Raw genomic sequence first — 15547 nt, 5'->3', positions numbered from 1 at the left:
AATCTCTGACTGCTCTTTTTCTTGTTTTCCTTTTGGAGTAGGCCACATCGCCCCTCCATAAACATCACAAATCTGACATGGCTCTTGTGGAGCCAGATCTTAGAACTTGTACGAATCTTTGTCCTTCCCCATTCGCGAAGTGATGCTGTACCTTTTGCAATCAGAGATCTTACTTCATCTTTCCTGATTCCATCCTCCGGTGACTGTAACCCCGAGCTCGCTGAATCTGGTTGCTCTTTTCAGTGTGATCTCTTCAACCTTGTGATTTGTATTATCAGGTTTTATGGTCGATCTCATATCTATATATTGTAACAGAGTCTGTCTCCCCAATGAGTCAACCCAAGATCTCTGGGGATTAATTCCCAAGATGCTTGAGTGGAGGCATACTGTGCATGCTCAGCATCTATGTGCTGCAATGCAGTTAAAGATACATTTATCTGGCCTGCACGGCAAAGCTCGGCGCACATGCTCTGTTTTAAAGAGGATTTGGTTACAATGGAGGATAATATATATATATATATATATATAATTTTATTTTATTTTTTTGAATGGCTCAAAAATTCACAGTGACAGTGTTTTTAAAGAAAACAGTTTTGATTAATAATAAGAAATCTGGAGACTGTGATGGTTCACGAGCAATGTACACGGTTCGCCTTTTTTATTTTTTTGACCTTCGAGTGGACGCCACGGGCAAACTGGTGGGAATCGGGAAAAACGTGAATGATGAAAGTTGTAGTACTCGAAGAGCACTACTTGCATACCAACTTTCATTCGAAACAGTTGAAAACCCTAGGAGCTTGATGCCCAATTAATTGATTTTTTGACATTTTCTAAGTTCGTGACCTTGTGACCTTGACCTTGGAACGAAAATGAAAAATCGAGCTCCGTGGGGCTATGCAGGTGCCATTGGGCTAACCGAATACCAAAACCCCTGCCAGATTTGACAAACCCCCTCGGAGAAGATGTAACTTGAAACCGGCGACCCCCTAAAAACACATGTTTTTTGGGCGTGGCTCCGCCCATAATGGGCGCAGCACGCCCATTCTCCGGAAAACACGAGATCATGATAAAAACCTCACACCCTAATTTTATCAAGATCTGATCAAAACCCACGGAGCTATGCTTGGGACAGACAGACAGACACACACAAATAACGAATATAGTGGTCACTTACTGACTCATGAACCAAAAGGACCACTGGACCTGTAGCTTATCTGGGCCCTGGCCTAATGCTGAAACCCAAATTTGGTAGAATTATGACTGGTGGGTGTAGTGAAGAAGAATTTTGAAGGAATTTACGGGATTTTCCAAATATTTTACCAAATCCGACATTTTGACACATTTCCAGTCATGTGATCGACATGACCTCTACAATTTAACATCACGACCCAGTCTTAATGTTGTATCCCAAATTTGGTAGCATTCTGACGGGTGCGTCTGGAGAAGAAGATTTTGAAAGGAATTAATGTGATTTTTTTCCAAAAGTTGACCAAGTCGGCCATTTTGACACTTTTGGTCACGTGATCCTCATGACTTCCACAATATAATTAACATCCCTACCCAACCATAATGTTGCAACCCAAATTTGTTGGCATTCTGACAGGTGGGTCTGGAGAAGAAGATTTTGGAAGGAATTTGCACGACCGCCATTTTGACACACTTCCGGTCACGTGATCAACATGGCCTCCACATTTTAACATTAGGACCATGTCCTCATGTTGTGACCCAAATCGGGTAGCATTCTGACTGGTGGGTCTGAAGATGTTTGAAGGAATTTACGTGATTTTCCCCAAAAAATTGATTGTTGGCCATTTTGACACACATCCGGTCAAGTGATCGGCATGATCTTCACAATTCAACATCCCCACCCTGGCCTAATGTTGTAAGCCAAGTTTGGTATCATTCTGACTGGTGGGTCTGGAGAAGAAGATTTTTGAAAAATTTACTAAGTTGGCCATTTTGACCTACTTAACGTCGTGACCAGAACGAGCTTTGCAATTCCTGTTACCAGTCAGGAGAGGAACTTTGCTGCAAAATTTCAGCCGGATTGGCCTCGAGGTTTGGCCGAAGGAGATGGACGGACGGCACGTGATGACAATACCTTATCTGGAATGTAAATTCCAGATAAGCGAATAATAGAGACAGACAACACCTGACCGGCACAACCCACTTAATACAGATGAAGGACTGCACACCTATCGAAATCTAACTTAACATGTGGAATTGATCAGGGACACAGCACAGCTAAATGAATAAGACAGAAGTGAAGGTGATTATTGAGGAAAGCTTTCTTTGAGGTGCTTGTGATGTACATGTAGGGTGTCGATGGGCTTGCAAGTAAGGTTCCTGTCAATGTGCACTGCAGCTGGAATGGTTCATATCATGGTCGTGAAGGCTTGTACCTTGGCACACTCGAGCTGGGCTGATCGTGGGACTGAACACCGTACCAACCTCGTCCTATCCTCTCTTCCCTCTTCCCTTTGGCATGCCTGTGGCACTTCTACGCTGTCTGCTTGTATGGCTGCCACAACTGTATACTCCCTTATGGTGAGGCTTTTCCTGCGTCCCCGCTACCAGCTTCCACACACTCCTGCAGTGGCAGTCGCTCATGTATCTACCATGTCAACGCAGCCGCATTAAAAGTCGCTTACATGGCCATTCTATGTCGATACAATGAGGCCGAAGCTGCTCGTGTGGACATGCTATTTTGAGGCAGTTACATGGCGCTCACACACCTGGAACCACCACTTTGACATTGTCCGTTGTGGAGATGAGACATCGCAATGTGCAAAGATTCTGAATTTTAACTCCAGAGGGAAAAAGACAAACGCAGATGCGAGGGCAATCAGGAGTTTCCCATGCACCTGATCCTGGTCATTACTCGGCAGGGGTTACAAAACCTTTACTCCAACATCCATTATGAAATAATGGATTAATAATTAACCTCTTGTTAAACCCTGTCATTTTTGGAACCCTGCCCCCCCCCCTTTCCATCCTTCTCCTGAGACTCGTCCCGAGTCTTACTTGACGTGAGGGCACAGCAGTATGGAAATGACTGACGACTACGTTTCCACCCTCCTCTAATCCTGAAACCATCCTGCCGATTAGATTTGTGCAGTGGATGCAGTCGTGTACCTCTGCTGTTGTCCAGAATCCTTTTCCTCACAGATGCACCTGTCTCGAAGCACGTACTTGTCAATTCTTAGCGGAATTTAAATAAATAAATAAATATATATGTATATATATATCAAGGGGCTCGAGAACGAGCATTTGCACTTGAAATCAGATGGCAGAGCAACAACAAGAGTTCATTTTCCAGCAAAGCAGTAAATGATCAAAAGTTCAGGGTCCAAGTGAGGGAATGCACGCACGAGTTGATGGCACAGCAGTGCAGTTCGTTGACTGTGGAGCCAGCAAGTGAACTCCAGGGACCGAGCAAATGGAGTTTCCTTTGGAGGCAGTGCAGGCAGAGCAGGTTTGATTACAGGCACAATTGATTCAATTTTGCTGAACATCCGAATCCGGATCCGAGAATTTTCAAAGTGGTTCTTCACCGTTTTGTCATGTTCAGCAGACAAGAAAAAGAAGTGCAAAGACAAAGCGGACACGGACGAACAGGCTTTGCATTTTCAGACGCTTTCTGAATTATGTAATTTATTTGTCGTGTGATTGACATGGAGAAATGTCGAAAGATGTTGTGATGGCAATTTGTAAATGGATTGTGGTGCCGTGTTGTGGTGTCATTTATTTCCTTCTTCCTTCCTTCCTTCTTTCCTTGTTTGGTTGTTTTTTTTTTTTTTGGAAATCCATCCTGACATTTTTTTCATTTATTTTTTGAACGTTCTTTATCTCTGACATTGTTTTTTTTTTTTATTTCTGTTGACATTTAGTAATTTATTTATTTTTGGGTGGAAGAGAATTACGGATGATTGTCTAAATATAGTATTATGCGGTGAATTGTGGTTCATTTGTCGTGTCGAAATCGTGTGTTGAAGAACTTCGGTTCGTGCATGGATTATTTTGAAATTTAATCTGTTTCGTGTGTGTGTGTGTGTGTGTGTGTGTGTGTGTGTGTGTGTGTGTGTGTGTGTGTGTGTGTGTGTGTGTTTTCTGATTTGTTGGCTTCACCTTTTGTGTCCCATGGGGGCTCAAACCTACCATGAAGAATGTTCACTCCATCAGGGTGGTTTTGCGCTCAAAACCTCACCCCAAACCCCTGAACCGCTACCTTGTGTTTGCTTCCAGATACATCCTTTCACCCATGGGGCTCACTCACATTTGGCATGAAGAGTGTCCACTCCCCCAGGAGAGTGCCTGCCCCAATCCATACCCCCATTACACCCCTCCTGTGTGTTTTTTCTGAAATTCCCGTCACATCCTTTGACATATTGTGCACAAACTTGGTACCAAGAGTGTTCACTCTCCCCAAGGTGGTTCTACACAATGACTTGCTTCTTCCACAATGCCCACTCCCACTGCCCTCTTCTCACCCCTCCCCTCACACACCAAAATATATGTACACTACATGAATCTATATCGACGAGCAGAAGAGTTCAATATTTTCACATCATTCAGCCTTGAATAATCCTGCATTTATTTCCCGGATGTATAGAACAATGCGTGCAGTGCAATTGCTGACGTACAATGCCAAAGGTGTAATGGACACTGACCTCACAGCCACGTTTACTACTCTACACAGACGAGTGCAAAATCCCATTACAATGACGGGCGTTTCGGATCAAACTCTGCTTTCCCGTGATGATGACGTACAATTCCCAAGGACGAAGCCTCAAGATCGTCGGTGTAAGTCTCTGAGAGCCCCCATTCACAGGGGGCCGGCTGTACGTGGCAGCTACCGGAGTGGGAAACCCCCAAGGGACGTTTTAATACGTTGTAATGAAAACAAAACTCACCATATCGTTTACCGAGAAGTTCTTCAGTGTCACAAAGTCAGTTGCATTTTATCCTCTGTCGACATTGCAATCCCTCATCGTTGCGGTACACGTAATAAAACCAATTTCCAACTGTTCACCACGTTATTACTTTGCTACTCTTGAACAAATGGTTACCCCTGTGTATGTGTGCGTGCGTATATGTATATATATATATATATATATATATATATATATATATATATATATATATATATATATATATATATGTGTGTGTTCTGATTCATTGGTCACACCATCTGACCCACAGGGCTCTAAATTAGCATGAAGTGTTTATTCCTCCATTATGATTTTGCACTTTGACTTTCCCTCACGCCAAGTCTCCCACAACCTCACTAATTTCCATCCTCACCCTGAAACTCAGGTTCACTTGGGCAACCAGGTATCTCCCCCACTCCGCTTTCTACCCACACGTCGACTCTCCCTCCCCTCACCGATCCCCCTCCACATTCCCCCCATCCCTGATCCCAACCACTCCCTCCCCCCCCCACCCAAATACTCAGATCTCCCTGGGTGTACAATCGGTATTTCAGCTCGTAATCCATATCTAATGGATCAAGTGTTTGTTAGCATGCGTGTATGTATACATACAGTTCCTATAGAAAGACTATTTACCCTTTCATAATTTTTGCCTTGTAGCCTGAAATTAAATTTCATTAAATCAGACTTTTTCCACCTTTACTTACACATCGTACCCCACAAGTTCCAAGTGAAAAACAAATTCTACAAATTTCTGAAAATTAATTAAAAATACAAAACTAGAATATCTTGGTTGGATAAGTGTCCACCCCCCCCCCCCCCCGAGTTAATACTTGGTGGAAGCACCTTTGATAGCAATTACAGCTGTGAGTCAGTTGGGATAGGTCTTTACCAACTTTGCACACCTTGATTGGGTAATATTTGCCCATTCTTCTGAACAAAACTGTTCAAGCTCAGTGAAGTTGTGTGGGGAGCGTTGATGGACAACAATCTTCAAGTCATGCCACAGATTTTCCATTGGATTTAGGTTGGGGCTCTGACGGGGCCACTCAAGGACATTTATCTTTTTGTTCCTTTGGGATATTGGATTTCTTCATGATTGTCTTGACTGTGCTCCAAGGGATATTGGAGGCCTTTGAAATATATTTATATCCATCCCATGATCTGTACCTTTCGACAACTTTATCTCGGAGGTCTTTTGAAAATCCTTGGTGCTTATGGTTGAGTCTTTGCTGTGAAATGCACTACCCAGCAGAGGAAACCGACAGGAACAGCTGATTTTATTCTGAAACAATCAGAAACATTACAATTCAACACAGGTGTCGGTCAATTAACTTGGTGTGTGATTTTGGAGGTGATTGGTTACACCTGAGCTAATAATTACTATTACAAGGGGGTGGGGGGGGGGGTTGACACTTATCCAACCAAGATATTCCAGTTTTGTGATTTTAATTAATTTTCTGAAATTTGTAGAATGTGTTTTTCACTTGGAAGTTGTGGGTAGTAGTGTAAATAAAGGTGGAAAGTCTGATTTAATGAAATTTATTTCCAGGCTCTAAGGCAAGAAAAAGTGTGTGTGTGTGTGTGTGTGTGTGTGTGTGTGTGTGTGTGTGTGTGTGTGTGTGTGTGTGTGTGTGTGTGTGTGTGTGTGTGTGTGTGTGTGTATATCTCTTACTAAAACTCATGTATATGTATGTATGTACGTTCATGAAATGCAGCCAAACTGGTACATGATAGCGCAAAATTTTTAGTGACACCTTACTCACCATTCTCCTGCGGTGTGAAGTATCGAGTTTCGTTCAAATCGGGCAATGAAAAAAATTATCAAGAGAAAAAAATCCCACAAGAGAAAATTTTAGAACTCGTTAGTTCTCTGCCTTAAAGAGTGAAAACATTGAAATCTGCAAATGGCAAGTCCACTCAACACGTTTGTGTGTACACACACACACACACACACACACACACACACACACACACACACACACACACACACACACACACACACACACACACACACACACACACACACACACACACACACACACATCAGGCGCACCTCCTGACTGGTATGTTGAGCATCGCCATAGATTGGCTCACATGGTAAAACTCCATAATCTGCAAAGAACAACCGTCCGTCTGCCACTCAGATTGATTGTTCCCACTAATGCACACCATTCAAACAGAAGGCATGTGATGTGATTGGCTGGTAAATGGAAAATATGTGGAATGTGATGAGCACTCCCCCGATCTCCATTTTGGATGTTTGACTGATGTTGATCATGTAATCTTTGTCTGTTTGACAGAGTCGCCGGGCTGAGGCCTCTGGTTGGAGGTGACGCTTTGGTGTGGGACTATGTCCAATGGAGATCGGGGGAGTGCGCGTCACACTCCACATGTTTCGTGATATTTATAATTATATACATATAATGTGTGGGTGTGGTCAAACATTGTGGAATCATAGGAACCGTGTTTCCTCATTTTATAGTTGCTCACCTGCATTTCATTTTTCATTTATTTATATATTCATTTACTGATGCTTTCCGATGGTTCTGTGATTTATTATTATTATTTTTCCTTGTGTATCTGTTTCGACGTCCGTCGGCACACAAATATACCGTGCTTCCCCATTGTTTTGGGTCACTCACCTGCATTTTTTTTTTCATTTTGTTTTTTTCATTTATTTAAATTTTCATTTGTGGATGTTGTCCGACGATTTTGACTTTTCCCGATGCATTGGCTTCGATGTCCATTGGCCCACAAAATTTCAGCTTTCAACATCACTCAGAAGTTACCGATCTTTAATGTCAGTCAGTCAGTCAGGTCAGTGGTTAGAAAGAGCTTTTTATATTATGCTAAAGGGATATGCTTACACATTGTGTCGTGTAAGCATATGAACTGCGCTTCCCCATTGTTTCAGGACACTCACCTGCATTTTATTTTTCATTTATTTATATTTCCATTGACCGAAGCTTTTCGACAGTTCTGTGGTTTATTATTTTTTTTTTTCCTGGTGTTTCATCCTCGATGTCCATCAGCACACAAAATTACTCTGCTTCCCAACTGTCTCAGGTCGCTCACCTGCTTAAAAATTTTTTTTCATTTACAGATGCTTTTCAATGGTTCTGTGATATTTCCTGGTGTAGCGGCTTTGATGTCCGTCGGCACGCAAAATTACCGTGCTTCCCTATTCTCTCAGGTCGCCAACCTGCATTTTTTTTCATTTTATTTTGTTCAATTATTTATATTTTCATTTACAGATCTATGCTTTCCGACAGTTTTGTGATTTTTATTTTATTTTTAATATTTTTTTTCTGGTGTGTTGGCTTCAATGCCCATTGACACGCAAAATTTCAGCTTGAAAGTCAACCTGAAGCTACCGATCTTTAATATCAGGCAGTGGTTCGAAAGATATTCACACACACACACACACACACACACACACACACACACACACACACACACACACACACACACACACACACACACACACACACACACACTTGACTACAAATTGTATTTTATTTTATATTTTAGTTGACCTTTTACAAAAAGTAATGATCATTTTGTGACATTGATCATTGGGGAAGGATCCTGTTTAAGTTGAATCTGCAAGTGGCTGTGCTGGACGTTTGCTCGGTGTGGAGTTACTTGTAGATAGGCCATGCAGCTGTCCCCCGCCTTGTTACGGGTCACTTCAAAAGCAGGCTGCGTTGTACAGGCTCTACAAATGCTTCGGCAGCTGCTTGTGGTTAAACAACGTCCCTTTATGCGTACTTGCAGCACGTGCTGCTGATGTTCAGTAAGCTTTTGTGGATTTTTCTTCCGATTGAAAGGAAAGATCATAACAGCTGGCAAAGGCTGCTTTTTGCTTTGGTGAAGCCTATTCATTGCCTCTGTTTTTTCTCAAGGAGGCTGAACCGTTTGCTGTCCAGCTCGTTGGATTCCTCGTAGTTATTATTCAAAGTCGTTATGGAGCATGGAAAGTACTTTCTCAACATGCCTAAATTGCTTTTTTCTTCATGTCAACACATTGCCCTCCTTTGATGTAAGTTATCCCATTTGTAGGAGATTGAGTTGAGTGACCTTTGACCTTTGTCAGGTTTTTAAAGTAGATGTGTTGCATTTCAAACTCGTTTATGTACAACAGAACTCATGCTGTCACATGTCTCAAAACTTTTTCCCAATGGAATCAAAACTGAGCATACATGGGTCTTTTTGTGACTGTCCATGTGAATGCACACTTTGCTTTCTCATACAAATGTGTGGTGACATGCAGAGGCGAATTAAGATCTTTTTTGGGGCCTTGGGCACAAAAAAAAATTTCGGCCCAAAGTGACCCCCAAAAAAGGACTGTTATTTCCGCCGAAAAATCAGAACTTCGTGTTTTTTTTTTCCACCCAAAAAAGCACCCAAAAAGGACCTCGTGTTATTTTGGCCCAAGGAGAGGGCTCCGCGTTATTTTGGCCCAAAGAGAGGGCTCCGTGTTATTTTGGCCCAAAGAGAGGGCTCCGTGTTATTTTGGCCCAAAGAAAGGATTCCGTGTTATTTTGGCCCAAAGAGAGGGCTCAGTGTTATTTTGGCCCAAAGAGAGGGCTCCGTGTTATTTTGGCCCAAAGAGAGGGCTCCGTGTTATTTTGGCCCAAAGAGAGGGCTCAGTGTTATTTTGGCCCAAAGAGAGGGCTCCGTGTTATTTTGGCCCAAAGAGAAGGCTCCGTGTTATTTTGGCCCAAAGAGAGGGCTCCGTGTTATTTTGGCCCAAAGAGAGGGCTCAGTGTTATTTTGGCCCAAAGAGAGGGCTCCGTGTTATTTTGGCCCAAAGAGAGGGCTCAGTGTTATTTTGGCCCAAAGAGAGGGCTCAGTGTTATTTTGGCCCAAAGAGAGGGCTCCGTGTTATTTTGGCCCAAAGAGAAGGCTCCGTGTTATTTTGGCCCAAAGAGAGGGCTCCGTGTTATTTTGGCCCAAAGAGAGGGCTCCGTGTTATTTTGGCCCAAAGAGAGGGCTCCGTGTTATTTTGGCCCAAAGAGAGGGCTCCGTGTTATTTTGGCCCAAAGAGAGGGCTCCGTGTTATTTTGGCCCAAAGAGAGGGCTCCGTGTTATTTTGGCCCAAAGAGAGGGCTCCGTATTATTTTGGCCCAAAGAGAGGGCTCCGTGTTATTTTGGCCCAAAGAGAGGGCTCCGTGTTATTTTGGCCCAAAGAGAGGGCTCCGTGTTATTTTGGCCCAATCAGAGGGCTCCGTGTTATTTTGGCCCAAAGAGAGGGGCTCCGTGTTATTTTGGCCCAGAGAGGGGCTCCGTGTTATTTTGGCCCAAAGAGAGGGCTCCATTTTATTTTGGCCCAAAGAGCGGGCTCCGTGTTATTTTGGCCCAAAGAGAGGGCTCCGTGTTATTTTGGCGCAAAGAGAGGGCTCGGTGTTATTTTGGCCCAAACAGAGGTCTCGGTGTTATTTTGGCCCAAACAGAGGGCTCGGTGTTATTTTGGCCCAAAGAGAGGGCTCCGTGTTATTTTGGCCCAAAGAGAGGGCTCCGTGTTATTTTGGCGCAAAGAGAGGGCTCCGTGTTATTTTGGCCCAAACAGAGGGCTCCATGTTATTTTGGCCCAAAGAGAGGGCTCCGTGTTATTTTGGCCCAATCAGAGGGCTCCGTGTTATTTTGGCCCAAAGAGAGGGTTCCATGTTATTTTGGCCCATTGAGAGGGCTCCATGTTATTTTGGCCCATTGAGAGGGCTCCATGTTATTTTGGCCCAAAGAGAGGTCTCCATGTTATTTTGGCCCAAAGAGAGGGCTCCATGTTATTTTGGCCCAAAGAGAGGGCTCCGTGTTATTTTGGCCCAAAGAGAGGGCTCCGTGTTATTTTGGCCCAAAGAGATGGCTCTGTGTTATTTTGACCCAAACAGAAGGCTCCGTGTTATTTTGGCCCAAAGACAGGTCCCCGTGTTATTTTGGCCCAAAGAGAGGTCCCCGTGTTATTTTGGCCCAAAGAGAGGTCCCCGTGTTATTTTGGCCCAAAGAGATGGCTCTGTGTTATTTTGACCCAAACAGAAGGCTCCGTGTTATTTTGGCCCAAAGACAGGTCCCCGTGTTATTTTGGCCCAAAGAGAGGTCCCCGTGTTATTTTGGCCCATAGAGTGGACTCCTTGTTTTATTGCCTTTTTTCCTCTTTGGAAGAAATGCCTTGTTGAGGTGTTCCATTTCCATGCAGCTTGCTATCGCTTGCCAAGCCAGCCATTCCTTATCAACTGTTTTGTTGGAATGCTTGCTTCAGTGATTAAACCACTTGGGGAGTGTTCTACAAGCTGATTGGTAATGGAACACACACACACACACACACACACTCCAGCATTTGCATGGGTGTGTTCAGTTAAGTTTTTATTTCCTTATTGTTTATGTTCACAGAGACAAGGCTCATGGAAGAGCTAAACGTGTCTTGTCGACTAGAGCACTCTTCGAGTGGCTTCAGCACTCAAGCAAGCCGTCCAACAAATCCGTTCAGGAACGGCTTGGCTGGGCAAGGGATAGCAGTCTGATTGGTCATGCAACACACCTCAGCACATGTGTGAGACTGTCTTCTGGTTCTGCCTCTTGTGCAAGGAAAAAAGTTCATTTTGGGTGATTTTTCAACCACTTTCCCCAATTGTTGAGCTTTTGTTCTTTTCATCAACGCTTGGGTTAGTTTTGTTTCATCCTTGGGACAGGTGTTCTGATTTTAATTACCGCAATGTTCCGCCGTGTGCATGGCTTAGTCCATTGACTAATGAGTGGTGTTTTGTGATCATATAATATATTGTGGTATGGATTTGTCAAACAATATTTATATGAATTATCGTGAGCAATTATACAAACTTTGATTTTTGTTGCATTTGGAAACATTAAACGTAGTTATTATTCCACTTGCTTTCTCGACTAACCTAACCTCACCCCCCTAATTTTGAAAAAGTCCTGGTGAGTTCAACATCAGGGGTAAATATTTTTTATTCGATTCATTATGTCAGTGCTTTCTCGGGGCCCACCTTGAGCACGGGTCCAAAGTGCCCGTGCGTTTATCCACCACTGGTGACATGGAGCATCGACCGCGTGGCGACGTGAAGTGGCAACATGAAGCGTAGAACGCTTGCCAACGCTCGAATGCACACTTCGCTTTATCACACAAACATGTCATAATTTAAGATTGGATCACCTTGAAAAATGAATGTTTGAAGGTTTTTGTGCTTTTTTGTGGATTAATTTTTCTAATGTCCTTTTTCTCAGGTTGGAGGAGCCATCGGGAATCATCACTGACGGGCCGAGCTCCTACAAGCACAAAATGAAATGTTCTTGGCTTGTTAAAGGACCGTAAGTACTTCAAGGCGTTGTTCGACCGTGCGTATCCTCCTACCTTGAGTGTTGTTCTACATTTTGAGTGCTATAATTACATGGGAGTTGCATTTAAATACTGAAGAATTTGACAAATTATCCCGTTTTAATATTGTATTTGATAAACACAACGTTTTGTAGCAGGGGTGCCTATCCATCTGTCAGTTTGATGTGGGGTGGTAGTGGTAGTAGTGGTGTGTGTTGTGTGTGTGTGTGGGGGGGGGGGGGATGAGATTCTCTCGACGTCCGTGTGAGGGAGCAGAGAGTGGGAGAGGTAGCAGCTGCATATCATGGTGTGGAGTTTAATATTTTATGACTCTTTTAACTATTATCTCATTTGGACTTCAGGAAGGTGAGCTTATGTGATCGAGCAGTGTCTGTCGGTAAGTAAGTAAGTGAGTGAGTCGGTCAGTCCGTAAACACTTCAGTCATTAGCGCTTGAACCAAACACAACTTTGATGAAACTTGGCCATAAGCTTCATATCTGATGCCTAACGAAGGTACATTGACCGCATCAAAATCAGGTCAGGTCAGAGATGGGAGCATGCGCTGGAGGAGCGCGTCGCTGTGTGGGGCCTTCATCTGGCCATCCAGCAGGCAGATGCCTGGCCCATCCCCATCTCATTGAGATGCTGATCAACCTGCTGCAACCACGAGGCACGTGGTCGGCCCATTGGCCTCCTCCACTCACGAGACTCCCTCGCTGAGAGAATCTGGTGAGCAGGATCAGCGTCAGGAAAACGAGCAACATGTCCATGCAGCCGCAGCTAATGCTCATGGACCATGCAGGCAACAAATCTCATTTGAGTCTCTCTCGGCATCCGCTCGTTGGACACAAAGTCTGACCAGCGATAGACAAGGATTCTCTGAAGAGACCTGGTACCAAAGGAATTAAGTCTGTCTCAGATACCTGGTCAGAGTCTAAGTCTCACATCCAGAGAGCAAGACTGGAAGCACCAAGGACCAGAAGACTTGGATTTTCATCACCCTGCACAGGTATCGACAGTGCCACACCCCATGATCCAGTAAATCCATGACTCCCCAGGCCCAACCCAGATGTCTGGACATGAATAGACGCTTCTGGCTCACAGCCAGCACAGAATACCACTGCCAAGGTAAGTGAATCTCTCCCTGACCTCAACATCCTCGCCACAAACAGGTATAGACAGGATTGCAGCATCCAATACATCATTGAAAGCCTGGATCTTCGTTTTGATGCAGGAAACCCATAATCCCAGCGGATCCAACTCACCATTCAGCACCTCAAGGTGAGAACCCCCAAAAGGATATCCAGAGTCTCTGCAAAGATGATTGCATTATCTGCAGATCTTGGTGAGATCAAGATCTGCAGATCATTTGATGATTGCATCAAATGAAGGTGAGAGATCTTGACATTCCCAAACGATGCACCACAGCTTGATCTCTCCAACATCCCCCCAGAATCCAGTCTGCACAAGTGCTGAAAAGTGTGGGGGTCAGTACACACCCATGACGGACTCCAGTAAAAACTGGAAATAAGTCTGAGATGGTATCACCACATCTCACAGCACTCTCAGTTCCAGAGTAGAGTTCAGACATCAGATGGATCAGTTTTGGTGGCACCCCATGAAGACCAAGAATCCTCCAGAGGGCATCCCAATTCACTGAATCAAACTCTTTACAGAGATCAATATAAGCTGCAAGCAGCCCCTGCCGAAACTCTCGTCTGCGTTCGGTGAGGATCCGAAGAGCAAGGATATGGTCAATCGTTGACGTCTTTGGTGTAAAGTCTGACTGCTCTGGGCGCTGGTGCTCAAGCAGATGGTGGTGAACCCTCTCAAGAATGATCCACTCAAAGACCTTTCCTGGCACTGAGAGCAGCATCACTCCTCAGTAGTTGTTGCAGTCCTGGCGAACACCCTTCCCTTTCCAGAGAGGGACAACAAGGCCCCTCTTCCAGTCAGTTGGGATGATGCCTTTGTTCCAGGCAGAGCACAGAACTGCATGCAATGACATGAGTACAGCATTTCCACCAGCCTTGAGAAGTTCAGCATGGATGCCACAGATTCCAGGAGCTATACCGCATTTCAACCGGTTCACCACAGCCAGTGTTTCCACAAACAAAGTTGGACCACAATTGATTGGAGGGTCAGCAATCGGGATTGTAACACCCTTGACATCCAACTCGAAGCTGGTGGATCAGCCTGGTACAGCCACTCAAAATAACCGGCCCAGTGGCCCTTCTCTTCGAACTTCTGTCAACAGCCCACCGCCCTCTGCTCGAACTGCAGTACACCGAGGGATGGGCTTGGAGTATAGCAATGCGCGACTCCCCTGTACGCAGGACGAGAATCACTTGATCACAGGTGATGCTCTACCCCCTCAGATTCCACGCACATTGGCCTCCTTCTCCACCCTTAGCACACAGTTTTACACCTCAGCTCCCAGAACAGCTCAGCTCTGCCATTCAGCCTGTCTCTGTGACTGGTCAATGGTATCCAGTGTCCCTTGAGAGGCAAAATTGTTGTTCTCTCTCCTGTGAGTTCCAAGACATCCACCGGCAACATCAAGGATGGTGGTCTTGAAGGCACTCCACAACTCTTTGGGATTCCCCAGAGCACCCAGACCTGACAAATCCCCACTCAGCCTGTTCGCAAATTCCTCAGCTGCCCTCTCATCCTTGAGCTTGCCAATATCCAGCCTATGCTGTGATGGTACCATTCTCCCGGATTTAAGCTGCAACTTCAGAGTTGCTACCACAAGCCGGTGGTCGGCATTGAGGAACTGAGCACTCCGGTCGACCCTGCAGTTCTGGATCACCCTCCGAGCACATGATCAATCTCCTTTGCCACACCACCAGCTTTGGAATACCAAGTCCAGCGATTAGCCTGTGGGTGCTGAAACCATGAACCAGCCACCCAAAGTCCATGACTTCTTGCAAAGTCAAGGAACTTAGTGCAATTCTGGTTCACAGTTCCAGACCCTTGGGGACCAACACATTTCACATAACCATCCATATCCGTTCCAGTTAATGCATTGAAATCCCCCAAGACTAGAAGAGTATCTCGTCTGGTGCACTGATCAACCAAAGACTCGAGCGTGGCATGGAATGCGTCCTTCATGGTGACATAACTCACTTCAGTCAGATCATATACAGAGACAAAGCTTTCATCCGCAGTCTGATGGAGAACTGCTCCCTCTTCTGGGGTGGTGCTCCTGCCTCGCACCTTTTTCGGCCTCACCGTCTGGAAACCAAGGCATTTAGGATCAGTCGTATGTCCTGCATT

At 44.7% G+C, this 15547-nt stretch overlaps 1 protein-coding gene across 9 annotated transcripts in view; it reads left to right on the top strand.

The window, feature by feature from the left end:
* The window catches only part of LOC147016219 (attractin-like protein 1), a 334549-nt gene that overhangs the window by 8981 nt on the left and 310021 nt on the right, over positions 1-15547 (top strand). For 8 of the 9 annotated variants that reach the window (XR_015050063.1, XM_085849045.1, XM_085849046.1 and 5 more), the window contains exon 2: positions 12177-12260. Coding sequence is in view for 8 of the 9 variants with exons in the window: in XM_085849045.1 (XP_085705171.1) it covers positions 12177-12260 (84 nt within the window). In the remaining variant the exon portion in view is untranslated. Of the gene's footprint in view, positions 1-3362; positions 3476-12176; positions 12261-15547 lie in introns of those variants that run through there. The other variant, XM_085849044.1, reaches the window with a different exon arrangement.

Source organism: Eptatretus burgeri, chromosome 12, assembly GCF_056783735.1.
Source record: "Eptatretus burgeri isolate ZD-2024b chromosome 12, Ebu_testis_v1, whole genome shotgun sequence".
Taxonomy (NCBI): domain Eukaryota; kingdom Metazoa; phylum Chordata; class Myxini; order Myxiniformes; family Myxinidae; genus Eptatretus; species Eptatretus burgeri.
Note: the sequence above shows the minus strand (reverse complement) of the source record. Positions and strands in the feature narration are given on the sequence as shown.